Source organism: Trichosurus vulpecula, chromosome 3 (assembly GCF_011100635.1).
Source record: "Trichosurus vulpecula isolate mTriVul1 chromosome 3, mTriVul1.pri, whole genome shotgun sequence".
NCBI lineage: Eukaryota > Metazoa > Chordata > Mammalia > Diprotodontia > Phalangeridae > Trichosurus > Trichosurus vulpecula.
The window spans coordinates 204,396,188-204,422,977 of NC_050575.1; the positions used below are offsets into that span (position 1 = coordinate 204,396,188).

The 26,790-nt window shown below is 44.3% G+C and overlaps 1 protein-coding gene and 1 long non-coding RNA gene across 4 annotated transcripts; one reads left to right on the forward strand and one right to left on the reverse strand.

Moving 5' to 3' along the window:
- Positions 1–464: 464 nt before the first annotated feature.
- LOC118843441 lies at positions 465–5,538 on the reverse strand. 2 transcript variants are annotated; one of them, XR_005009915.1, is made up of 3 exons: positions 4,556–5,538; positions 3,135–3,263; positions 465–2,871 (listed from the first exon to the last, which is right to left on the reverse strand). It is a non-coding gene; the product is annotated as an uncharacterized LOC118843441 (long non-coding RNA). The 2 variants fall into 2 exon arrangements; XR_005009916.1 differs by having other exon boundaries at positions 4,690–5,172.
- PIGT (phosphatidylinositol glycan anchor biosynthesis class T) lies at positions 5,235–17,201 on the forward strand. Of its 2 annotated transcripts, none has more exons than XM_036751087.1 (12): positions 5,235–5,486; positions 6,045–6,222; positions 7,238–7,365; positions 8,857–8,957; positions 9,158–9,244; positions 9,644–9,731; positions 9,811–9,908; positions 10,126–10,291; positions 11,133–11,333; positions 11,908–12,073; positions 12,208–12,291; positions 16,670–17,201. In XM_036751087.1, exons 1-12 carry the CDS (start codon positions 5,294–5,296, stop codon positions 16,920–16,922), a joined length of 1,743 nt encoding a protein of 580 aa, XP_036606982.1. In that variant the 5' UTR covers positions 5,235–5,293; the 3' UTR covers positions 16,923–17,201. The 2 variants fall into 2 exon arrangements, with proteins under 2 accessions (XP_036606982.1, XP_036606983.1); XM_036751088.1 differs by lacking the exon at positions 5,235–5,486 and adding an exon at positions 5,598–5,849.
- The last annotated feature ends 9,589 nt before the right edge of the window (positions 17,202–26,790 follow it).

Here is a 26,790-nt window from a genome sequence, read left to right on the forward strand (position 1 = left end):
TTAACACAAAAAGGGGAATGCTAAGCATAAAGAACTAGCGTGCCTTAGTTGAATAGGATTCAGTAACAGCTTCTATGGTTAAAATGGGATGCGAGATTAACATGTAAGCCTCACAACGTAGTTTTGCAATACTGCTCTATACTGTCTATAGATGGGTCCCAATTAATGTCAATGATGAATTTCGTGAAGTGAACTCATTATCTGATCTCATATGATACATAATTATATGGAAAATGTGATAACTTGTTCCAGACCAAGGGAAATGTGCTATGAAAATATTAAAAAATTACTTTTTAACTATTTGTTAATGTAATAAAAAAGCCAAAGAAAATGTATTTCTGATTCAAGCTTATTACAAATAGTTATAGAAAGCAAAAATTTAAAAGAAGAAAAAATACAAACATATCTATATTGATAATATGATGAAAACATTGCTATTATTTAAAATATCTTAGCAGTACAGACTGAACTATCTTCTCTACCTTTAAATCTTCATATATGTACAGGTAGATGCAATGATCTTTATCCACATTTTGGCAAATTTGCACGCTCACTTTCTCCCACAACAAACCAAGTATAGTTGGATGGCTGTACTATCTAAAATCAGTAATGCTTTAAATAGGATATTGTTGTCCCTGAAGTATCTTTCAAAAGTTGGACTAAAATAACCTGAAAACTAGTCTTTGAAAGCAGCTTTCGTCACCCATGCTTTCTTAATTGACTACCAAAGAACTGGAAGCCATTAATGGTTGTAAGTTTCTCAAGTTAACAAGTATTGGTTATCATTTAAATTCCCCTTTTGTACTGCATCTCAATAAAAATGTTAGGCGAACCACAGGTACTTCAAATCCAGGTTGAGTTTTTTCTTCGTTACAAATTTAAGTTCTGGAAGGCATCCTTTTGCAGAATAAGCACATTTTATCCACATGAAAAATTTGTTGATCGGTTTATCTGCCTTCGATTATTTTAAAATATTTTAAAATCCTTTAAAGTCTTTAAAATATTAAAATATTTAGCTTCCACGTCCTAATCTTCACAGGCCACTTCTACAATAATTTTAATGGTATGCAAATGGACTCAATTTTTAAATCAGTCCAACCAACCAATGCTTACAGTAGGAGTTCTTCACTATCCACTTCATTTCTAGTTTCTTTTATTGCCTTAAATAAATTTGAAGCTTTTGTCTGAATGGCTGCTCTACTAAGAGGAATGTGTTTTTGACTGCAATCTTCAAAACTACTGTTGTAACACTTCTATTCCCCATAGCTGTTTGCAAACCAAAAAGCTGACATGGATTTGCCTTTGTCTTTTATTTTCCTGTGTGATTTATAATATTTTGTGTGATAGATTCAGGCACTCAGACATCTTGTTCTGCTTTAAAGTGATTTATGACCATGTTCATGTTGTTCAATTACATCAAGATTTTGTTCTAATGTAATAATGAGCTTCTTCTTTCGTGTGTTGGCATTGTTTCCATCTGAAACATTCCTCCTTTTGTCCTTTATGTGAAGGTATTTAAGAAAATCAACACAACTGTTGGTTAATATGGTATGCATCAGTATATTACATCCACACCCAATGATGGGAAAGTGTAAACTGATAAGCTCACACTTGTCATATTAATTGAATTCTGATTAGCATTAAATGAGACCTAGTACCATTTCATAATGTGCATTAATCACAACCTATCTGTATTTCCATTCACCTCAGCTTGGACCTGTGGGTAGTGGCCTTCCCCAGTGCAGACCTTATCCCTGTCATCAGACACCATCGCTGGGAGGTTGGGCTGGGGAGGATAATGCTGCTGCCAACTCCCAGACCAGTAGAACTTACAAATTTTCAAGGTCCTTAGGACAAATCCATCTCATTTATCTCAGAGTATTCAAAATCAGGAAGGAACAAACATCAAAGAGGTAAGAGAAGCCAGGTTCCCAGGGGCAAGCTTGCACAGTTGTGGTACTTGGCATCAGTTGCCAATGTAGATGGGATTACCCTAATACCAGGGTAGAGAAGGACCCCTCACTGAAGTCATGTTTTACCACCTGGAGAGCTACAGATCAGAAACCACCAGATGGAAACAGAATTCTTCTAATAGATGCAGAACCATACCACCATGCCCTGCCCCCCACCACTACCGTGGGGGTGGGTGACAACCAAAGGTCTATCAAATAATATTAAAACACCAAGTCCCTTCAGTAATTGGTTACTTCATGTCCAGAAACTGTTCCAAAGCTCTCATGCAGTGAACCCAAACTACACAGAGAATGTCTACACATGTACCATGTTACATTCTCATATAAAAATGTTCATATTTGTTAACGTCTGTCAGGTTCAGAATAACAAAGGTAACAAGAATGCTCTGGCTCTGCTCAAGTCCAGGTTATAATATCTTCCCCCTCAGGATTCTAGAGCACCCTGGAGGGTGCTGTTGGTTCAAGTTCCCACCCATTTCTCCCATTTATTAGGAGGACAGTGACTGGCACTTAACCACTTAGCATGGGATAACTTTTACAAAGAGATACTTACCCCAAAAGACACAACAAAAACAAATGTAAAAGCATTTTGCCTCAACATCATGTGTCATAATCCCCACTATTCCATTTCAGTGGAGGCGGTGGGAAAAAGAAAGAAATGGAAATTAGGCTCAAAACTGAACTCAGTCCCTACATAGCACTGATCCCACCAAGTTCATCTTCAGAGAGGGCATCGCTGCCAGATGGGTACTTTTGCTGGGCTGAATGGAGTCCTGAAGGTAACCCCTTGCTTGCTGGAGCGCTGATGCTGTACTGGCTGCAAAACTTGCCTGGATTCCCTGTGGCTTGCTCTCCTGGAGTCTGAAACTCCCAAGATTGTAGACTCCTTTCCTTGCACCTAGAATGGAAAAGAATGAATGAAGAGGCCAAGAAAGCCCCATTTTGGAAAGGCCACATGGCCTGAGGGGAGGGGGCCCTTAGGCTTTCCTTCTTAGCATATGGTCTCACTGGATGCTGGGTGAAGAAGATACCTTCTTCCCCCAGATTCAGTAGCCAAAAGGTAGTTGGAGCTGGAATTTGAAGATGGTGACAATTCCAGCTACACAGCCAATAGAAAAAGGCTACTCCCAACCATGTGGTAGGCTAACTAGAACCAATTACCGAATGGTCCAGTCTGTCCAAAGCACTTCTCTCATACGTCATCACAGTGCTTCCAGAAGCTGCTCCCTAGTGTCCTCCATTCAGAGACAACATCTTAGCAAGCTGATGAGGTCTGCACACGGACCAGAACTGCATTACACAAAAATAAAAATTATTTTAAAAAGAGATCATTATTGAATTTGGAGAGAGCTTTTTTCTTTCCATGGATGTTGCCATCATCTCTGTGCAGATGATTCCTATATAGGAAACAACTAAGAGAGTGCAGTGCATTGAATCCTGGACTTGGAATCAGGAAAACCTGAGTCTTCACACACACACACACACACACACACACACACACACACACACACACAGAGTCTTTTCCCTGAGCTTCAGTCTTGCATCATCAATTACCTATTGGACATTTCAAACTGGATGTCCCAGACATATCTTAAACTCAGTACTGTTCAAAATTCAGCTCATTATCTTTCCTCCAAACTTCCTCTCTTTCAGTCTCCCATGTTTTAGCCATAACTCTTTACTCTTCCGCATACAAAATCAGTTGTCAAACTGCACTGTTCCTATTTCCATCTCTACTTACACAACTAACTTACTAGAGGCAGCTAAGAGGTACTATACATAGAAAGCTGGACTTGAAGTTAGGGAAATATGAATTAAAATTCTGCTTCAGATACTTGGCTCTGTGACCCTGGGTAAGTCAGCCTCAGTTTCCCTATAGGGTTGTTATAATAAACTCTGTAAAGTGCTTTGCAACCCTAAAAAACACTATATAAATGCTACTGGTACTTATTCAGGTCCTCATCATCTTTAACCCAGGTTATTGTAACAGCTTTCTAACTAGTCTCTTACCACTCCTTGTGTGATCTTATATACTGCTGCCAAAATGATTCTCCTTGAGTGTCTGACCTCACTACTCCCCTATTCAACCAACTCCAGAAGTTTCCTATTACCTGTAGGTTAAAATATAAACTCCCCTGTTTAGCTTTTAAAGCCCTACTCAAACTAGTCCCAACTCACCTTTCCAGCTCTATTGGACATTAATCCCCAGTGGTGATCTATTCAAAATGGCCTTCTCTCTGCTCCTCACACATGAAAGTCAATCTCTCATCTCCACGCCTTTGCACTCACTGGCTGCCACGCATGCCTTGAATACATGCCTTCCTCATCTCCACTTGAGTCTCTTTCTTTAACCTGCAGCTAGAGCACGACTCTGTGCATTAAGCCTCTCCTGATTCCCCAAACTGTTGGGTTCCATCTCCCTATCTTGTATTTAACCACTTTGTATTTCTATTCACTTTATATTTATGTATTTATATGACTATACCTTCAAACAAAAACGGTCTCAGAGTTCAGTTCTTATTCAAAGCCCACTCCTAGAAGAACCTTTCCTCCACTCCCCAATTCCACTCCCAACATCTCACCTGGTCTCCCCCTTCTCCATCCTGACGTGACACTTCCTACATGCACATGACTACGCATACACATGTATATTACCATATATGTACGCGTGTATGTTGTCTATTCGTGTATACATACACACACATCACACACATACACAAAGATGTACTTCTTGTCTTCCTTGTTAGAATGTCACCTCTGCATCTTTTTTTCCCCCATTCCTGGCGTGCGGCGGGCAATTACTAAATGCTCATTGGTGTTGGCTGACGGATTGGGGGGTACGGTCAGATGGCTGATTGTAAAGAGTTTGTTAGAGGGAGAGGAGAGGGAGCGGAAGCACCAACGGAGGAAGCTTTTTACAGGAGGTGGTCGATGAAAAAGGTGGGTGTTGATATCCACAGCGATATTAATGCTCTCATTGGGGAAATTTTTGTTAAAAGGAAGGTCTTCATATTTTAAAAAAAAAAGCTGGGTCTCATTTTATAGACTGGGACCCGGGTAAAAGTGGGAGCTCGACGCACGAAGACCCTGACAACGACGACTGCGCCCAATCGAGGAGAGACTCCGCTCTCCGTCGGTTTTCTCTCCCGGCAGCCTCCGCGAAGTGAAGCGCGCCCCACCTCCTGCCAGGCGTCGCCCTGGTAACCCAATCCGGGTACCCGGCGCCTCTCCCGGAAGTCGCCGCCATTCATTCTCGCTATTGGACATGGGCCCTTGGGGGCGGGTTCTGCGTGGCGGCCACGGCGGAGGCGGCCGCGGCCATGGCCATGGCGGCGCCGCTCGTGCTGCACCTGCTGTTGGCTCTGCTCTTGGGCCTGGGCCGCCAGAGCAGGGCAGAGCCAGAGCGGGATAGCCTGCGGGAGGAACTAGTCCTCACTCCGCTCCCCTCCGGAGACGTGTCGGCCACCTTTCAGTTCCGCACACGTTGGGATTCGGAGCTGCAGCTTGAAGGAGGTGAGAGGGACGGGTCCGGTGATTCCTTAGGGCGGCCTTGCTTCTGGATTATGGAGAGGGGGCGGGGCTTGGTGGGAGGTGGGGCTTTGCAACGGTGGAGCGGATTGGGAAGGCTTTGGGGGCGGGGCCTCTGCTGTGGGGGCGGGGCCTCGGGGTGGTTCTTGGGGCTATGGGGGACCTGTACCCAAGGAGATGTAGGACATTGGGGCGAGAGCAAGGGGGATGCTTGTTGTAGGAGACATCTCATCTCGATGGGTGGAGGAAGTGTCATGATATCAGGGGTAGAGTTGGAGACAAGAGGAAGGGTTCTTCTAGGGGTGGGCTTTGAATAAGAACCGAACTCTGGGATGGTTTTGTTTGAAGGTATGAGGGTGGGCTGTGGTCCTAGATCACCAGAGTCACTAATGGGGGGCAAGGGTGAGAAAGAAGGGGGTATGCACTTGACCTACCTATTCTCCTCAATGTCAGCCCTCTCTTTGGGGCCCATGCCTTCTTTTTGAGGGGTGACTTGGGAGCACAGGAGAGAGGGCTGAGCCAGCTCAACGCTTTCCCTCCCAGTTTCTCATTACAGGCTTTTCCCCAAGGCTTTGGGGCAGCTGATCTCCAAGTACTCTGTGCAGGAGCTGCATCTGTCACTCACACAGGGCTTCTGGAGGACGCGTTTCTGGGGCCAGCCCTTCTTGCAGGCCCCGGCTGGGGCTGAGCTTTGGGTCTGGTTCCAAGATTCAGTTGCAGAGTAAGTACCTGCCTCTGGCTGCTGTTAGGTGTGAAGGAAGGGAGACAGTGCAGGATTCCCGGAGACACTTTCTCCTGCTTTGAGAGGAATTGTGTCTGGTGCCTGTGGGGGCCAACAGAGTAGGTCAGGTTGTCCAGCCCAGCTGCCAGGTGTGCAGGTGTGTCTTGGGTGTTGTAAGATGAGCCTCAGACACTGGGGACCCTCAGATTAAGATCCTAGTCAATGAAAATCAGTCTTTGTTCAGCTTTATTCTCTCATAATGTTCTGTGGAGACTTGGGACACCTTTGGGAAGGGTCTGGAAAACCCTGAAGCTCAAAGTAACCTCTGTGTCTAACCTCAAGACCTATTGAACCTTGCTGTCTGTCTACCTTTTTCTCCCAACTTCTAGCTTTCATTTTTTCTCTCTCCAGTTTTCTTTCTACTCTTTTCTGTCCTTTACTTTATATCCTTAACTAACTTTCCTTGATTATTTCCCTTCTCTGCTATAGTCTCCTCATTTGCAAAATAATAAGGGATGGACTAGATGCTCTCCAAGATCCCTTCCAGCTCTAGATCCTGGGATCCTAAATCACTTCAGGCTCCAGGAATCTCAGCTTCCTCCTCTATAAATGAAGATATCGCACTTTCAGCCCCTATCTCACAGAATTATTGTGAAGAAAGTCCTTTGTAAATGAAAAAAAATCCATTTAAATTTGAGTTGTTATTCTTAGTAATAATAATAATACTGATGATGACTATGAGACCCCTATGTTTAAGAGGACAAAAAAATTGGCCTAGCTGGAGGGGAGGATAAGGAGTGGAAGTTATAGGAGGAATGGCCAGAATAGAGAGATGGGGTGTGGAGCATTTTCTCTTTTTTGCCTTGGTGGCAAGCCTTTTTGTTTTGGGGGTTGGGTTTTTTTTTTTTTGCTACACTTTTCCCTGATTTCACTCTGGGGGTCAGATCTCTGTGTAAGACACACAGAAGCAGTCCCAAGACTGACTTAGGATATTTCCCCCTTCTTTTCTGTCTAGTGTTGATACAGCCTGGAAGGAGCTCAGTAACATCCTCTCAGGGATCTTCTGCGCCTCTCTCAACTTCATTGACTCCACCAATACTGTCACTCCTACTGCTTCCTTCAAACCCTTGGGGCTGGCCAATGGTGAGATAGTCCCAGACACCCTGGATGTGACATTGCAGAATGAGTACCAGACTTGGAGTCAGAGGACGTGGCTTCAAATCTAACCCTACTATTTGCTGTCCTTATGTCCTTGGGCAGGTCACTAATTCTCTCACAGCTTCCTCCTCCACAAAATGAGTGTCACAGAAGATGACCTTATAAAGCCCCTTCCACTCCAAGTCTGTGATTTTATGACTAGATCAAGAGTTCTTAACCTAGGTTCCAGGATACGTTTAAAAAACCCCCACCACATTTTGGTAACTGTATTTCAATGTAATTGGTTTTTGTTATAATCCTTTTTGGGGTTTTCTGTGCATTTTAAAATATTATTCTAAGGAGTCTGTAGACTGCCCCAGGTTGCCCAAGGGGACTATGACACCAAAAAGGTTAAGAATCCCTGCCCTAGATTATCATTTTTAAGGTCCTTTCCAGCTCTGAATCCTGTGGTTCTGAGTAACAGTCCACATCCTTCCACCCTTCCCTGTAGGATTCTAAAATTTTGGACTTGGGAGGAACCTTAAAGAGCATCTAATTCAACTTCCTTGTATTGAAACTGTGACCCAGAGAGAGAAAGTAACTTCAGTAGTTAAGTGACAGGCAAAGTCAGGACTCCCTTGGGGGTGGATTGGAAATAGTGCTAGATTTGGGTTCTTGGAGACCTGGGTTCAGATTCTGTCTCATGCTCACTGGGTAAATGTGGGAGAGTCATTTTACCTTTAGTTTCCTCATCAGTAAAAGTGAGGATTAATATCTGTAATGCTAACTATCAGGGATTGTTGTGACACTTAGATAAAAATAATGGCTGCAAAGTGCTTTACTATATACATATATCATTGTTACTATCAACCCCATGGAAGGGATAGAATAGCAGTTGAGAGTCCTGGAAGCCAGACTGTATGAGAAGAGTGAATAACAAAGGTCTCTGGTTCTACTGTTGGAGTTTGAATCCCAGAGGATGGTGGAAAGAGATTATATTCTGCCCTCCAAAAGCCAGGACGGCTTCCTCTTTCCTAGTAACGAGACCTGGCAAGGACTCTAAGAGGAAGAGAAGAGTTAATTCACCCTTGCCTTCCTCCTGAGACTTAGTGAAATGAGGCCTAATGCAAATCCTGCAATGGCAAGACCTCACATAGCTCTTTATTTTGTACCTCTCAAGTGCATTTATTTTATAATATTATGTATTAGTTATTTGTGTAAATGACTGATCTCCGTACTGAAGGAAGGGACTATGTTTTATCTAAAACTTTGTGTTTCCTCTAGTGCTGAGTATAACGTTCTGCACATAGTAGGCAGTTAATATTTGAGATGATGAAAAGAAGTAGCAGCAGGGCTTGGGGAACCTGGGGTAGGGCAGGGTTGGGGGGGTGGAGTAGGAAGAGCACTAGCCTCTATCATCTAGAGTTTGGCTAGAATAGTTTTGGGATAAGTGACAGAGAGCAGCCTGACCCTGAGCTCTGATCTTTCTTCTTGTAGGTACCAACCATCACTTCCTGCGTTATGCTGTCCTTCCCCGAGAGGTGGTGTGCACTGAGAACCTCACTCCATGGAAGAAGCTCTTGCCTTGTAGTTCCAAGGTGAAATGAGTGATTTGGAACTATTTAGTTTCACTCTCCAACTCTCACCATTACCAAGGAACTGGGGAAATTGGGGAAGCACTGCCTCATTCTGGGATGGCAGTGAACATGTCTGGAGAGACACCTCCCACATTACCAGCTAGCATCTGAAGAAGTTCCCTATGTGGGTATTAAACCTTCTCTCCTCCTTTGCTTCCCAGGCTGGCCTTTCTGTTCTTCTTAAAGCTGAGCGCTTGTTCCATACCAGCTATCACTCCCAGGCAGTGCATATCCGTCCTGTGTGCCGGGTAAGTTTGACGGTGGCATGAGCCCTTCCCTGTACCAATGCTGTGAGGCATTTTGGGTACTGGTCACTTCTGTTAAAGGAAAAGTCTTAACTAACCAGACCTTAGCCAGAATAGTAGAGAGGTTACAATGCTGGACTTGGAGTAAGGAAGACCTAGATTCAAATCCTGCCTCAGATACTTTGACACTGCACAAGTCATGTAACATCTCTGGATCTCAGTTTTCTTATCTGTCAAATAAAGGGGTTGGATTAGAGCCCTTCCAGTTCTAAACCTATGATGTTACGATTCTGCAGAAGTCTAGAGACAATTTGAGTAGGGATGGGAAATGCTACTCACTGCTACCAGTCTTCTGCCCCTGTTCCTAGGTTCCTTCCAGCTCTAATATTCTATGATTTTTAGGATGCCCACTGTGTCAGTGTCTCCTGGGAGCTGAGGCAGACCCTCACAGTTGTGTTTGATGCCTATACAACAGGCCAAGGGAAGAAAGGTAATAACTCTTGACTTCCACCCTAACGTCCTTCCATCTAAGTACTTCTCTTAACTCTGCTCTCTGCTTGTTTCTGCAGACTGGTCTCTCTTTCGGATGTTTTCTCGAACTATCACTGAGGCCTGTCCTTTGGCCTCACAAAGTTATGTCTATGTCGATATCTCCAGAAACGGTCAGGTAATAGCTCAAGCTCACATTGCCGTAACACTTCAAGGCTGATAGAATATTTTCCTCATGACAATCCTTTTAAATGGGGAATGAGTGTTTTTTTCCCTATTTTACAGAGAAAGAAACTGATGCACATTGAGTGTGCAGCACATTCCATATCTCTATTCTTCCTTCCTCTTGGCCGGAGGTATTGTTGGTCTAGCTACCTTTATTCCTATGTCCCTAGGAGAATGAGACTCTTGAGGTGAGCCCACCCCCAACGTCCACGTACCAGGCAGTTGTCCTGGGAGACCGGAAGACCTACGCTGTCTATGACCTGCTTAACCCTGCCACATTCAGTGGCTCCCGAAGCCTCAACCTGCAGCTCAGGTGGAAGCAGCTCCAAGATATAGGTGAGGGGCTTGGAGACGACACTTATGGGGGATCTGGGAAAGACACAGAGACCTCTTAAGTTGATAGGAAGGATAATAAGAAGCCACATTTCTATAACACTTTTAAGATTCAGAACACAACAGTTTGGTAATGTAGGTGTCGCTGAAGCTCAAGAGGTTAAGTGACTGAGGGTCAGAGCTGACATATGTCCAGTTGGTGCTCTTTGCCTTGTACTGCGATGTGTCTCCTTTTTGTTCACGTAATTTTATTTTATTTTTATCCGTTATCTTAATAGTCATAAACAAATATACATGTCCGTTTTTTGTCTGTTATCTCAGTTTCTCTCTAGGACCAGGACTTCCTTGTGGGGCAGGCAGAGTATGGGTTATTCTCCCCATTTCTAGGTCCCCAGAGAGGTTAAATAACCGCCAAGGTTGCATAGCTAGTTAGCAAGGGACGGGGCCAAGGCTGGAACCCAAAGCATCATGGCGCTGATTCCAAGGCTTTTCTAACATGCTCTTAGGCTTTAGAGCCCTGGGATGGATTGCGGTGTTGTCATGAAATTTAATAGCTTGAAGGGGCCTCAGACCGTCCGCTCCAACTCCTTCATTTAATGGGTGAAGAAACTGCTGCCCAGAGCAGGGAAATGATTTGTCCAAGGTCCTAGAGCAAGTTAGTGACAGAGTTGGGACTAGAAAGCAGGCCTCGTGATCCTGAGTTCTGAATTCTTTGTACTGCACCATCTTTGGGGAGAATGTTGAGTTAGAAAGTGTGAGAAGCGATCCTTTTCCCTTTTTTAGCTTAGGCCTCATTTGATGACCTGTTCACTCTGACCCCTTTGCTTCCCCATCCTTCCCACAGGGTCTCAGTTAGTTCCATTTCTGCATGCCCAACGGTATGTGAGTGGCTACGGGCTGCAGAAAGGGGAGCTGAGCACCGTGCTACACAACACACACCCGTACCGAGCCTTTCCTGTTCTGCTCCTGGAGACCGTGCCCTGGTACTTACGGCTCTATGTTCATACACTGGTCATCACCACCAAGGGCAAGGAAAACAAGCCAAGTAAGGACCCTGGCCACCCTCTGTGCCTGACATCCCTCTCTTTTCAGCAACCCTTTCATGGAGCCTCAAAGTTACTTTAACCATCCTGCCATGTGAGAGTCCATCTGTGGTACCCTTAAGAAGAATCCAGCTTTTGCTGAAACACTTCCAGGGTGGAGAATTCAATATTTCAGGAAGCAGCCCTTTCCACTCTTAGAAGGTTTTAACTCAGATTGTCCAAGAGCTTTTTAATCTCCGAAAACATTGTTCTGTCTGCGCAGACTGCCTTAGTCCCCAGCCCTACCTGCTAAGAATGTGGCCCTGTTGGGGGCAGCTAGGTGGCACAGTGAATAGAGCACCGGTCAGGAGGACCTGAGTTCAAATCCAGTCTCAGACACTTGACACGTACTAGCTGTGTGACTTTGGGCAAGTCACTTAACCCCAACTGCCCTGCCAAAAAACAAACAAAAAAAAAGAATGTAGCCCTGAGGAGGAAATGGGTACAAGGGTTGGTGTTGAGGATGGCATGGGTACACGGGTTGGTGTAAGCCCCCAAGATGAGGGGAGAGAAGTTGATGACTCTCTCTTGCTCCAGGTTACATTCATTACCAGCCCGCACAGGACCGGTTGCGCCCCCACCTCTTGGAGATGCTTATTCAGCTGCCAGCCAATTCTGTAACCAAGGTCTCCATCCAATTTGAACGTGCTTTGCTCAAGTGGACTGAGTACACACCTGACCCAAATCATGGTTTCTATGTCAGGTATGTTGGGAAGTCTTCTGTTTTCTGTCCTTGTCCTTTTTCTCTGTCCTTTCCCCAGCCCCAGCCTCTTTGAAGCTTGCCCCAAAAGGTGGTAATAAGTCAGAGACACATTTTGTTTGTGTGTTTGTGTGCAGCCCATCCGTCCTGAGTGCCCTGGTGCCCAACCTGGTGGGAGCCAAACCAGCAAACTGGGAAGAAAGCCCACTTTTCAGCACAATGTGAGTGTCAAAATTTTTTGCCCTGGGTGCAGTGACACACTCCTAAGCCTGTCTCTTAGTACTCTTCTGCTTTCAGAGAATGTGATGTCCAGACAAGCTGTGCCAATATTTGAGATCTTTTTTCTGGAGGCTTTTGCCCTTTACCTGGAGTCCTTTGGAGACACACACCTTGGAATAACCTCCTACAGTTCATCTGTGGTGTCAAATGGAATAAAGAGCAGCATCAGGGTTTGGGGTGCTTTGGGGAAGGGGCCTAAGTAGGATGCTGAACCCCAACCACAGCAGAGCTGCCAAAAGCTTGATTGAACCTGAACAGGACCTTGTGGATTTAAGAGTCAAAAAGCCCTGGTTCAGATGCTGACCCTGCCATCTACAGGCCATCTGTACAGCCTAAGCAAGTGTGTGACTTTCATAGTCTTTAAGACCTGAGCCTCCATTAAGTCATTTCTAAAATGGGAAAGATTATACTTGGACTGTTTCCTTGATAGGGTTGTTTTAAGGGACATAGGGTCATAGAATCCGAGCTAGAAAGGACCTTAGACACCATCTAGTTTGATCTCATTGGATCAGGTAAGATGTTTACCTACATTACATTGTAATTCATTCATTGCTATAAATATCTGTTATTTTGGTATCATCAAAGACTCAGAGTATAGCAGAGCTAGAAGAGAACTTAGAGCATGGAACATACAATGTTAAGAGTGGAAGATACTTTGGAACAGAACATCCAGCATCCAACCCAGTGCCTTTGGGAGGTGCTTATTTTTATTTTCTCTCTTTTTTTTCAACTTAATATATTTACTTTTCAGCATTGATTTTCACAAGAGTTTGAATTACAAATTTTCTCCCCATTTCTACCCTCCCCCCCACTCAAAGACGGCGTATATTCTGGTTGGCCTGTTCCCCAGTCAGCCCTCCCTTCTGTCACCCCACTCCCCTCCCATCCCCTTTTCCCTTTCTTCCTTGTAGGGCAAGATAAATTTCTACACCCCATTGCCTGCATATCTTATTTTCTAGTTGCATGCAAAAACTTTTTTGTTGTTGTTTTTAAACATCTGTTTTTAAAACTTTGAGTTCCAAATTCTCTCCCGTCTTCCCTTCCCACCCACCCTCCCTAAGAAGGCAAGCAATTCAACATAGGCCACATGTGTATCATTATGTAAAACCCTTCCACAATACTCATGTTGTGAAAGACTAACTATATTTTGCTCCTTCCTAACCTATTCCCCTTTATTGAATTTTCTCCCTTGACCCTGTCCCCTTTTGAAAGTGTTTGTTTTTGATTACCTCCGCCCCCATCTGCCCTCCCTTCTATCATCCCCCCCTTTTTTTATCTTCTTCCTCCTTTTTTCCTGTGGGGTAAGATACCCAATTGAGTATGTATGGTATTCCCTCCTCAGGTCAAATATGATGAGAGCAAGATTCACTCATTCCCCCTTACCTGACTTCTCTTCTCTTCCTACAGAACTGCTTTTTCTTGCCACTTTTATGCGAGATAATTTACCCCATTCTATTTCTCCCTATCTCCCTCTCTCAATATATTCCTCTCTCATCCCTTAATTTGATTTTATTTCTTTTAGATATCTTCCCTTCATCTTCAGCTCACCCTGTGCGCGCGCGCTCTCTCTCTCTCTCTCTCTAAATATATATATATATATATACACACACACATACATATATACATACATACATATATATACTCTCATATATATACATAAACATATATATCTATATGCATATTCCCTTCAGCTACCCTAATACTGAGGTCTCATGAATCATACACATCAGCTTTCCATGTAGGAATGTAAACAAAATAGTTCAACTTTAGTAAGTCCCTTGCAATTTCCGTTTCTTGATTACCTTTTCATGCTTCTTTTGATTCTTGTGCTTGAAAGTCAAATTTTCTATTCAGCTCTGGTCTTTTCACTGAGAAAGCTTGAAAGTCCTCTATTTTATTGAAAGTCCAAATTTTACCTTGGAGCATGATACTCAGTTTTGCTGGGTAGGTGATTCTTGGTTTTAATCCTAGCTCCATTGACCTCCGGAATATCGTATTCCAAGCCCTTCGATTTCTTAATGTAGAAGCTGCTAGATCTTGGGTTATTCTGATTGTGTTTCTACAATACTCAAATTGTTTCTTTCTGGCTGCTGGCAGTATTTTCTCCTTGATCTGGGAGCTCTGGAATTTGGTGACAATATTCCTAGGAGATTTCTTTTTGGGATCTATTTGAGGAGGCAATCGGTGGATTCTTTCAATTTCTGTTTTTCCCTGTGGCTCTAGAATATCAGGGCAGTTCTCCTTGATAATTTCTTGAAAGATGATATCTAGGCTCTGTTTTTGATCATGGCTTTCAGGTAGTCCAATAATTTTAAAATTATCTCTCCTGGATCTATTTTCCAGGTCAGTGATTTTTCCAATGAGATATTTGACATTGTCTTCCATTTTTTCATTCCTTTGGTTCTGTTTTATAATATCTTGATTTCTCATCAAGTCACTAGCTTCCACTTGCTCCAATCTAATTTTTAAGGTAGTATTTTCTTCAGTGGTCTTTTGGAGCTCCTTTTCCATTTGGCTAATTTTGCCTTTCAGGGCATTCTTCTCCTCATTGGCTTTTTGGAGCTCTTTTGCCATTTGAGTTAGTCTGTTTTTTAAGGTGTTGTTTTCTTCAGCATATTTTTCAGTTTTTTGGGGGGTCTCCTTTAGCAAGTCATTGACTTGTTTTTCATGGTTTTCTCACATCCTTCTCATTTCTCTTCCCAATTTTTCCTCTACTTCTCTAACTTGCTTTTCCAAATCCTTTTTGAGCTCTTCCATGGCCTGAGACCAGTGCATGTTTTTCTTGGAGGCTTTTGTTGTAGGCCCTTTGACTTTGTTGACTTCTTCTGTCTGTATGTCTTGGTCTTCTTTGTCACCAAAGAAAGATTCCAAAGTCTGAGACTGAATCTGGGTGCGTTTTTGCTGGCTGGCCATATTCCCAGCCAACTAACTTGACCCTTGAGTTTTTCAGTGGGGTATGACTGCTTGTAGAGGTAAGAGAACTATGTTCCAAGCTTGGGGGGATGTGCCAGCTCTGTCACACCAGCACTCCTCCTTCCCCAAGAACCCCCAACCCGGACCGGGCTTCGATCTTCAGCAGGCTCTTCACTCCTGCTCTGATCTGCCTCTTAATTCCTCCCACCAGGTGGGCCTGGGGCCGGAAGCAACTGCAGCTGTAGTTCTGTAGCTGCCCCACCTCCGCTGCCCCCAGGGTGGTGGCCAAACCGTGAACTCCTTTTTTCACTCTGTCCTCAGTAGCTTTTCCCACTAACTTTCTCTGTTGTCTTTGGTGTTTGTGGGTTGAGAGGTCTGGTAACTGCTGCAGCTCACTGATTCAGGGCACTAGGGCACGCTCCGCCTGGCTCCTGGTCTGGTTGGTCTGCGCCACCCACGCTGGGCTCTGCTCCGCTCCCAGCTCTGTGCGGGATAGACCTCACCCAGAAACCATCCAGGCTGTCCTGGGCTGGAGCCCTGCTTCCCTCTGCTATTTTGTGGGTTCTGCTGTTCTAGAATTCGTTCAGAGCCATTTTTTATAGGTTTTTGGAGGGACTCGGTGGGGAGCTCACGCTAGTCCCTGCTTTCCAGCTGCCATCTTGGCTCTGCCCCCCCTTGGGAGGTACTTATTAAGAAAAGTGTATTGAGTTGAACTACATTGAGTGTCCAAGCTGAAAGGGGCTTAAGAGCATGGCTTTTGAGAGCTTGGAGGAGCCTGGAAGACCATCTAGTCTAGGTTCCTTTTTTTACAAGTAAGGAAACTGAGGCCTAGAAAAGAGAACTAGCCAGTTCAGGGTCATGGAGGTGTTAATGGACAAAGCTGATATTGCACCCTAGGTCTGGAGACTAAGGCCAGGGCTCTGCACCATGGCGCCTTCCCATGTCATGTTTGCAGCGTGTCCCTAAGGGCAGTGGGAGCAGAGACTCCAATCAGGGCATTTTTCACAAGTGCTTTTTGGTTTATGTCTCCTTGGCAGCCAGGGGGTTGTTGGTTGGAATGGTCAGAACAATAGTAAAAACATTTGGGGCTCATTAAGGTCACGTTTTTCCTAAATAGTTCCTCATCCACAAAAGTCAGTTCACCAAGCTGATGGCTTTGGGTGGTAGTGGGTAGATAGGGTGGTGTAGAGATCAGGAGAGGTGGATTCATGTTTGCTTTGGCCTTCTCCAGCTGTGAGTCTGTAATGTGAGCATTGTGGTACCTGTGGCGTTGGTAAGGTGGGGTTGTTGTGAGCAGAGCATTTCACAGATCTGAAAGCTCTTATTGTTGTGAAGCTGGAGAAGGGCTGAGGCCTAGAGCTCTGAGCTCTCATGAGATTTCCACCTATTTCTTTCTCTCCCTGGCAGGTTTCCTGTCTCTGACAGCTCCAGTTATTTTGTGAGACTCTACACTGAGCCACTGCTGGTGAACCTGCCCACACCGGACTTCAGCATGCCTTACAACGTCATCTGCCTCACCTGCACCGTCGTGGCCGTCTGTTACGGCTCCTTTTACAACCTTCTTACCCGTACCTTCCACCTAGAGGAGCCCAAACGCAGTAGGCTCGTCAGGTGGCTGGCCAATATCATCCGCCGAATCAGAGGCGTTCCCCCCGTCTGACCCTCTCTGCCCTCCTTGCTCCGTCAAGGTGTTGCCCTCTTCCATAGATCAGAGTCTTCTCATCTCTGAGCCCCTTACCTGGTGCCCTCTGACTCTCTCTACTACCTGCCTAACCCTCTAGGAATCGTGAGTCATACAGAGGCCTGGGTCTCCCCAGGATTGGCCAGAGGAATAGTGGGAGGAGCAGGACTGGGCTTTCCTGATCACGTTATGAGGTAGGTGGAGCCTGTTTGCTGCTGAGCAGCTGATGTCCAGAATAAAGTGTGACTGCCACCCTGGCTCTGTGTCCTCTTGTTTCTGGGGCTTAGCTTTTATGAGAGGGACCCTCTTTGCTAGGTAGGCATAGTTGTGGGTCTTTGGACAAGTCATTTTCTCCCTCTGGGTCTCAGTTCCATGAGGGAAAGGGGGTTGGACTAGGGGAGCTTTAAGATTCCTTCCAGCTTTAAAGTTCCAGGTTTTTAGAGTGGGGGGTTAGGGTTTCATCACTTACAATACCTAGAGTCCCCTGCTGGCAGCCACGGTAACTGAAGAGGCCACAGTCAGTGTCATTTTCTTCATTTTGATTTGAACAAAGGATTAACAGATTATATAATTTTAGGGCATTAAGAAATACTAGAGAGCACCTCATCACTCTTTTTGCAAAGGAGGAAGCCAACAGACTGGTTAAGGACCTGGGCCAAGGTCTTAGAACATGTTAGTGACAGAGCATGGACTAGAATTCTAGACCCCTGCCTTCGACTAGAGTTCTTTCTGCACACTGCCTGGTTCTGTGCTCCTCCTCTGGAGGGCAAGGGTGGGGGAAGGCGGCAGAGCCCACAGCATGCCTCCTTGAAGGATCAGGCACCAAGTGCAACAGCTCCACCCCTGAAATTGCTAAAAATGCTTTCTTATTGCCAGTTTGGGCAGGTAGGACCCTCCATGATGACTTGGGGGAGTCAGGACTGCGAGTCAGATCTCTGCTTCCTATTGTCCCAGTGGCTGCTCCCTGTTTGCATTTTTTGCCTTGGTCTCTGAATGGAGCCATCATTAGGTCCTCACCTCGCACACTGGGGCCCAAGGTTGAAGGGATCCTCGGACCCCTTCCTGAGTGTCCTGATGCTGCTGGAGCTGGGGAGAGGGGACCACTAAATTTCCCTAGTTAATCAGCCCCTTAGCTGGTACATCTCATAACCCTACTCCTAATGGGGTAGGGAAATAAATCCTATCTGTTTCCACATGGCAGTAGCTGTCGCCCAGGGCATCTTAAGTCCCTGTTAGCTAGTGATGGAGCAGGGGCTGTAGACAGCATTTGCAAGGCTGCACCTACAAGTGGCTTAACATGTTTCTGCCAGCCTCTTCACCATGAATGGTCCCATCACCATCCTCACCAGCACCATCACTCTCATTATCCCCAGCATCATCTGCACTTACTTTGGTGTTTGTAGACCCTCAAGCAGGAGATCTTCTTAAAGTTGTTTCTGTTGCCTCTACAGCCACCATAGATAAAAGTTTGACAGTGGCCCAATTTTGAGTTGTAGAAATAGTTGGCCATCTTAGCTTTGCAAGGACCTGTTATAGGGGCTAGTCAGCACCAATCATAAACACTCGCTACTATGTACCAGGTGCTGTGCTAAGTGCTGGGATACAAAGAAAGGCAAAAGACAGGCGTTGTCCTTGAGAGAGAGAGAGCTGTATACAGGATGAATAGGAAGTAATTAACAGAGGGATTTGGAAAGACTTCTTGTAGAGGGGGACTTGAAGCTGGGACAAGAGAAGCCCAGAGAGGTGAGGAGGGTGAGCATTCATGGCATGGGGGAAAGCCAGGAAAAGTGCCAGGAGCTGAGGAGTGGAGGGTCTTCTTTATGGAGGAGGCCAGTGTCACCGGATTGAATAGTTACGTGGAAGGCCGTGATGTGTAAAAACACTGGAAAGGTGAGTAGGGTGGAGTGGCGGGTGGGGGGGGGAGGGAGGGACTAGGTTATAAGGGGCTTTGAATGACAAACAGGATTTTGTATTTGATCCTGGAGATAATAGGGAGCCACTGATTCCAGTACATAAGTATGAGGGTGACAGGGTCAGACCTGTGCTTCAGGAAAATCACTTTGGAAGTTGAATGGAGGATGGACCAGAATTGGGAGACTTGAGAGAGGCCGATCCACCACGAGAGCTAGTGTAATAATCCAGGCCTGAAGTGTTGAGAACTTGCACTGGAGTAGTGATAATGTCAAAAGAGAAGTGGGGATATTCAGGAGATGATACAAAGGTGAAACCAACAGGTGGGGCCTGAGAGAGTGAGGTATGTGGGATGACTCCTGGGTGGTGAGAGGGTTTGGAAGGATGGCATCGTTCACAATAACAGAGGTGTGTGTCAAAGGTGCCCTATAGGGAGGTGGCTTGGGGAGGATTGTTTACATTTGGGGTGAGACTCCATTGGCTCTCAGAGCCTGAAAAGCTTTCCTCAGGCTTCCTCTCCCCTGCATGAGGATTTCCCCCCTTCTCTGGCCCTTTTTGAGGGATCAAAAGAAGACTGATGGATCCACACTTTGAGCAGACCCTTGAATTGTAGAGCTAGAAGAGGTCTTAGCGATCACTGAGTCTTATTTTATTCAAGGTAGGGACCACAAATTGGTGGCAGAGCAATGACTCGTAGGGTTTTGTTTGCCTTCTCAATCCAGGATTAGTTCCTCTACTCTGGGAGCTGGCCATGCCTTGCTCCTGCTTTCCATCGGACTTGAGCAACCCTGAGCTGGAGGGGTTTGGAGGCATGATGCAGGAGAGCCAGAACAGGTGCTCAATCAACTAACTGGCATTTTGCATGTTGTCTTCTTCATTAGACTATGACTTCCTTGAGAGCAGGAAACATCCCCATTTGTATCCCTAGCCTTAGCACAGTGCTTGCCACATAGTGAGAAAATTGAGATTAGGACAGCAAGTGGCTAATTGTGAGAACTGAGTGAAACACCTTGACTCCATCTTGTGACTCAGTTCTGGAGCTAGCTCAGTTCCCTTTCCATTCAATTATGGATCTAGTCCAAATTCTCTCTTGTGAGAAAACTTTATTTAACTGTGGAATTGGGAGAAAATCTTATTGTATTGTTTGAACCTAGCCCTGCATGGCTGGGAAACTGGACCCACCCCTACCTGCTGCTTAGAGACCTTTAACTGTGGACCTAGGTTACTCTGACCAGAAACCCAGTCAGACCCAAAGACTCGATGCAAAGAGTTTTCTCACAATTGCACGTCTCAAGCAACCCATGTGTCTTATCTGAAAACTGACCCTGTACTGGTCAATCACTTATTGTTTCCATATTCCTTTCATTGTTTACAGACAATTGGAGGGAATGGGACACCTCCTTCTGATTTCAAGGCATTGTGCCTGCTCACTCTTCCCCTCCCAACTTGGAAAGTCCTTAATCTTTTATCCAATTAGAAATCAAATGGTCCAAACTTGTATTATTTCCTTTTAATTAATTGGCCTTATTTGATTAGTTGTTTTAATGTATAAAAGTCTATCTCCCCCTGTATCTGGGGTCCAGGCCTAAGGTTACAAGATCTGGTCAGGATTTGTTGGGCAATTGGCATGCGTTACTTAATAAATCAACATGCCTGGAAGATCCAATCTTTGTCTCCTCAGTCATTTCATCTTTCACCTGCTACAGCAGGTACATAGGCACATAGTAAATGCTTATTTACTGACTCCCCAGTCAGGGAACTAATTGAACTTGTGTAAAGATATCCTCAACAACTTGACCAAAACCTGCTTTACGACTATACTGTGGAGGGAGCAGTAGGATGTGGTAGAACAAATGTTGAATCTCCATTTATAGATTCTGGGTATTAATCTCAGATTTGCTATTTACTAAACCATGCAGCATCGGGCAAATAGTTTAATTTGAGCCTTGATTTCTTTTTTTGTAAAGATGACCTCTAAGGTCTCTTCCAGCTCTAAATGTATGGCACAAAAGGGGGTTACAAAGAAGAAAAACACCATTAAATGCTTAATAAATGTTTGTTGATTGACTGACCATCCCTCTGGGGGCTCATAGTCTAGTTGAAAGACATGTATGTGAAAAGAAAATTATAACAATCCCAATCTAAATAACAGTATTGCCCATTACTAGGACCCAACAAGGACAGCTGAGTCACTCAGGGGTAGAGGGACTGAGAAGGGGAAGGATCTGACTAGACTGTATGATCAGTCAGTACTCTGGAGCAGGTGAGGCTCTGAAGAGGTTAAAGAAAAATGATGATGGTAGGGAGCCATATGTTTCTAGGGGTACTCAAGATCCCAAAACACAGACATGCTGGGTCCTGCCGAAAGAATTCGACTCAAGCCTTCTCAGCCAAGGAAAAAGACAAAGTTTATTAAAGATTCACCATAATGGGCTGTTTTAAGAAATCCCACCCTTTGTGACACCTGTTTTCACAAGTGGGCCAGATTCAATCTACTGAGCTAGATTGACTCTGAGCGCCTTCATGGAGGCAAGATGGAGATTATATATACAAAGATTGTAGGAGGGATTGAGGGGTGGTCTGGGGTGACTAGAGGAGGGGTTTAGGGAGGGACTTGAGGAGGAGTCTAAGGAGGACTGAGATGAGGTCAGACTCCAGGGACTGGGATGAGGTCAGACTTCAGGGTGGGAAATAGCTGCACAATAAAGGGCTAGGCTAGGTGGAGATTTGGGCCTAATGATAATGTAAGGCTTATGGCCTTAGGGTAAGACCAGATCTAGTTGGAAGATTCAAGGAGAATTTAAGGGGGTTCTCAGAGACTGTACTCCAGGTTCAAGGGGGTTCCCAGAGACTGTACCCTCATCAGCTCCAGTTGGGCACAGGTGAGATTTGGGAATAAAAGACATGGGATGGTGAGGAGGGCAGCAGGTTGGCCTTTCTGGACATGGAAGTGGCAAGGGCTATGTGGTAGGGGAGTTTGTTCTGCTAGCTACTCATGGCTATGTTTCACCTTACACCCAGTCATCTTGTTATTGTCCCTCATGTCTTGTATGCCCTCATTCCTCCCTCCCCTTTCCATCTTTGGAACTATAATCAAATCAGTATTTCCATCACTGCTCCAGAGGATGTGTCAATCTCTTCTCCTATGGCTACATTTATCATCTTTGTGACTTTCCAAAGTAAAATATTCCTTTCTGGCCACCAGTCCGCCGCATATATTGTCTTCTCCTTTTAGAATATAAGCTCCTTGAGGGCACGGGCTGTCTCACTTTTGTATCTATATCCACAGCACATGGTAAGTGTTTAATAAATACTTGTTCATTCATTTACTCATTCATTCTTAATTAACATGTCATTTCTATAATGCTTTAAGGTTTACAAAATTTTTTCATAACAATTCTATCTGTAGTGTAAAGACTATGATTTCCTTTTTATAAATGAAGAAACAATGTAAGAGAAGTGATACAACCCCTTAATTTCCAGTCATCGTCACTACCCGGACAACTGAGGCAGCCCGGTATAGTAGAGAGGACACCGTACTAGAAAGCAAGAGACTTAGGTTTTGCCACTCTCACTTGCTGTGTGACTTTGGACAAGTAAGATATCTCTTTTCTGGACTCCTTCCCTCCCCTTCTTTGAAAAATAAGTGAGTTGAGATGGCTCAGGCCTCTTCTTAGCCTTGCAAAATGTCCTAGAGAAGGGTTGGAAGTGGGGAGGCAAGAAATAGACTCCCTAGTTTTGGTGTTGTCTGGGGAGCAGTGGTGGTGAGAACCAGGGAGAGGAGTGAGTGTGAGTGTGATGAGCTATTAAAAAGAGCAGATTGCTTGAGCCCACTCAACCCATGGGGGCAGCCCCCAGCCCTGAGCAACTTTGAAATCTAGGCCCAGGCCCAAAACGCTGGGAATGGGTGGGTGGGAAGAAGACAATTCACTTGATTCTCTGCAGCTGTGAGGCTGCCTTTGCAGCCCCCATAGCTGAAGGCCTCACAAGAGCCGGCGGTTGAGTTATAGAAGAATCGGATTTCTGTCTCTTGGAGCTTGTTCTTGCACTGATCCATTTTCTTTTTTTTTTTTTTTGGAGGGGAGAAGGCAGGGCAATTGGAGTTAAGTGACTAGCCCAAGGTCACACATCTAGTAAGTGTGTCAAGTGTCTGAGGCCGGATTTGAACTCAGGTCCTCCTGACTCTAGGGCCGGTGCTCTACTCACTGTGCCACCTAGCTGTTCCCTACTGACCCATTTTCAAAGGCAACTTGCAGTAGTTGGGGATAGCTTTGGGGGAGGATGGAGTTGGGGGTAAGGCAATAATAATCATTATAACTCACCTTTCTATGTATGATAATGCAATTTACAAAACACCCACCTAACAGAGGGAGACAGTTTGGACATTTTTATGACTGACATGTGGCATGAAAGCAGTTGGGTTTTGCTACATGATGAAGGCAAGAATGCTGTCATCTCTGCCCAGGAGGTGGAGAAGATTTCTTCATAGTCTGGGAGCACTTTGCCTGGCTTTTATTAGTCTAGGGTGGTATCTATGATTAAAAAGCTGTGAGGCTATACTTATTATATTATTATATCGCACTTTGCACTGTGCCTGGCACATAGTAGGCACTTCAAACGTTTCCTGATTACTTGATACTAAGGAGAGGTCCTAGTCACTGTCTTAACATAGCATCTGGACAGCACTTGACCCTGAAGAGAAGAGGTCCAGAAACTGGTAGCAGGAAGCTGAGACCATGTGCCCAAGATTCACCAGCAATCATCACTGTATCAGCTATGACCAATGGAGCAACGTGTTCAGTTGAGATGCCACATCCAATAGGGACCACAGTGCCAGCCATATAGTGACATTACCAGAAGATTTTAATGGTGCTGCAGTGTCAAAGGTATGAATTGCCCCCTTCAACCCTGGCCATATTTATTTCATAAATGTGTGACCCTCACCTATGATCTCTAGACATCCTCATACTCTTTATTAATGGTGTTTCTATTTGTGGAGGAGCGTATCCCATGTTTAATTGGGAGAATGTTGTATTGGGATTTTTCTTATGTTATTTCACTAAATACCTTTGCTAGTCATATCCTTTGGCTGAATAGAGAAAAAGGTAAACACATTGGTGGGGGCTCATGCGCTATTAAAAAATAGATGAGAATCCATAGAGCACTTTGAAAATTGTTACCTATTCTAGGGACCCTGCTTCTGAGAGGGTGGTATTTCAGGTGCTACATTAACAACAACTGTATTTGGAAGGGGGATATAAATGTTATTATCCCCATTTTATCAATGAGGAATCTTTCTCAATAGAAGAGATGAGCTACAGCTTAGTAGTGGCATCATGGTAATGAGATGTTCAGATTTTAGGCTCATATTGTTCCTCTGAGTCAAGAAGGGCTTTTCTACATTTAAGAAATGAGGAGAACAGCTCTTCAGGTGGGGACCCCTGCATAGGAGCAGCAGCTTTGTGTAGTGTCAAGAACGCTGGGCTGGAATTAGGAGATCCAGGCTCTAGTATAAAGTCCACTAATGGCTTCCTGAGTGACTCAGGGCAAGCGACTTTCACTTTCACCAGATTTTAATAATCTATGAAATGAGGATTTTGATAGATAGCTAGATGGCTTCCAGGCTCACTTCCAGTTTGGAAGTTTTGTTCTTCTAATTCAAACATTCTATACTCTAAGGATGCTAGCACTTTATTACCTTATTCCATCTTAATTAATAATCTTATTCTTATTTTTCTAGTCCCTTCTTGCCCTCTCCACCCTCTAAGGCTGGATAAAGATGACAACTATGCCATCAGTTAATGGCATAAGGGGAAACACAAGAAGGATCTTGGTTGTCCTGACCTCAAAAAGGAGGCTATTGCTAGCCTTTCCCTATTACATTTCCCTACTCACCTGTTCAAACCAAGCAGGTGGGTCACCAAACACAAAGAATGAGAGGAGGCTGATGAGCTTCATGGTGCTCTGAGTAGAGACTGAATGTAATTGAGCCCAGGGTATGTACCTTTCCCCCTATGGCTTCTTCTCCACCCACACCATACCATTGCTGGGGCCCTGATATGGGAGCAGGAAGAGAATGTGTCTAAAGGGGCAGGAACTGGAGTCCAAGCATTCTGTGCCCACGCCTCCAGTTTCCTGTCCCATTGGAAAGTGCTGCTGGAAGTGTGTGTGGGTTCCATGTCCAGGAAGCTCTGAAGATCCCCCACACCAGCTGCCATTGTCTTGGGGACCATCTGAAATCCCTCCCCAGGGCTAAAGCTTTTGTCATGAATGATTCAGCAGTCACTTGTGTCCCTTTTGCACTCTTGGCCATAACTGCTGCCCATATTTTCAAGGCTTGGGGAGGTTTAGGAGAATGAATGGAATTCAGTAATGGAGTGTTAGAATGGAAGAGCTGGAAGAAAGCTTAGGGCCTGGACTGTCATAGTCAAAAAGGACTTAGAATGTCAAAATATAGACAAATGATGATAGTTTAGTTCAGCTCTTTAATTTTACAGTTGGAGAAACAATCTCAGAGAAAAGAAGTGACTTGCTTCTCTAATAAAGGCCTCAACTATATAGAGAACTGAGTTAAATCTAAGAATATGAATCATTCCCCAATTTATAAATGGTCAAAGGATATGAACAGACAGCTTTCAGATACAGAAATCAAAGCTATCTATGGTTATATGAAGAACTGCTCTAAATCACTATTGATTAGAGAAATGCAAATTAAAATAACTGAGCTACATACCTATCAGATTGGCTAATATGACTGAAAAGTAAAATTATAAATGTTGGAGGTGGTGTGAGAAAATTGGGACACTAAAACACTGTTGTATCAAACCATTCTAGAATGATCCAACCATTCTTGACAGCAATTTGGAACTATGCCCAAAGGGCTATAAAACTGTGCATACCCTTTGATCCAACAATACCACTATTAGGTCTGTATCCCAAAGAGATTTTTGTAAAAAGGAAAAGGACATATATGTATTAATATATTTGTAGCAGCTCTTTTTGTGGTGGCAAAGAATTGGAAACTGAAGGGATGCTCATCAGTTGGAGAATGGCTGAACAAGTTTTGGTATGTGACTGTGATGGAATATTATTGTGCTATAGGAAATGATAAGCAGAATGGTTTCAGAAAAAACATGGAAAGACTTACATGAATTGATGCAAAGTGAAATGAGCAGAACCAGGACAACATTGTATATAGTAACAGTATCTTCGTACAATGATCAACTGTGAATGACTTAGCTATTCTCAGCAAGACATTTCCAAAGGACTCATGATGAAAAATGCTATCTACTTATACAGAAAGAACTGACAGAGTCTGAATGCAGATTAAAGCATACTTTTTTTTTAAAAAAAACCAACTTTCTTTTTCTTTTTTTTTTGTTGTTTGTGTTTTCTTTCACAGCATGGCTAATATGGAAATATGTCTTGCATGACTGTACATGTATAACCTACACCAACTTGATTGCCTTCTCATTGAGGGGAGAGGAAGGGGAGGGAGGGAGAGAATTTGGAACTCAAAATTTTTAAAAAATAAATGTTAAATTTTTTTACACATGAGTAGAAAAAAAATAAAAATTTTAAGAAGAAAAAAAAGGAAGAAAAGAAGTGATAGTATTTAAGTGATGTGCCCAGGGTCACACATCTAGGAAATGTCTGAGGCCAGATTTAAACTCAGGTCTTCCTGACTCCAGACCCAGTATTCTATCCCTAGCACCACCTAGTTGCCCATCTTTTTCCAGGGACGTCTTGGGGGACAGTATATTCTAAACTCTGTGTGTGTGTGTGTGTGTGTGTGTGTGTGTGTACACACACTCGTAGCCTTGCCCACAGGGATATTTTGTTCCTGTTCTTACTATACCTTCTCAGTAAATCTATTTTCTAAAAGCTAATAGAATTTAACTGGGCAGCTAGGGAGTGTGGTGAATATAGTACCAAC

Excerpts from the sequence above, each read along its gene's own strand:
- PIGT (XM_036751087.1), top strand. The coding sequence starts at position 5,294 with ATGGCCATGGCGGCGCCGCTCGTGCTGCACCTGCTGTTGGCTCTGCTC. Across the intron at positions 8,958-9,157 it reads TCTTGCCTTGTAGTTCCAAG|GCTGGCCTTTCTGTTCTTCT; the intron begins GTGAAATGAGTG and ends TTTGCTTCCCAG. Across the intron at positions 9,245-9,643 it reads ATATCCGTCCTGTGTGCCGG|GATGCCCACTGTGTCAGTGT; the intron begins GTAAGTTTGACG and ends TATGATTTTTAG.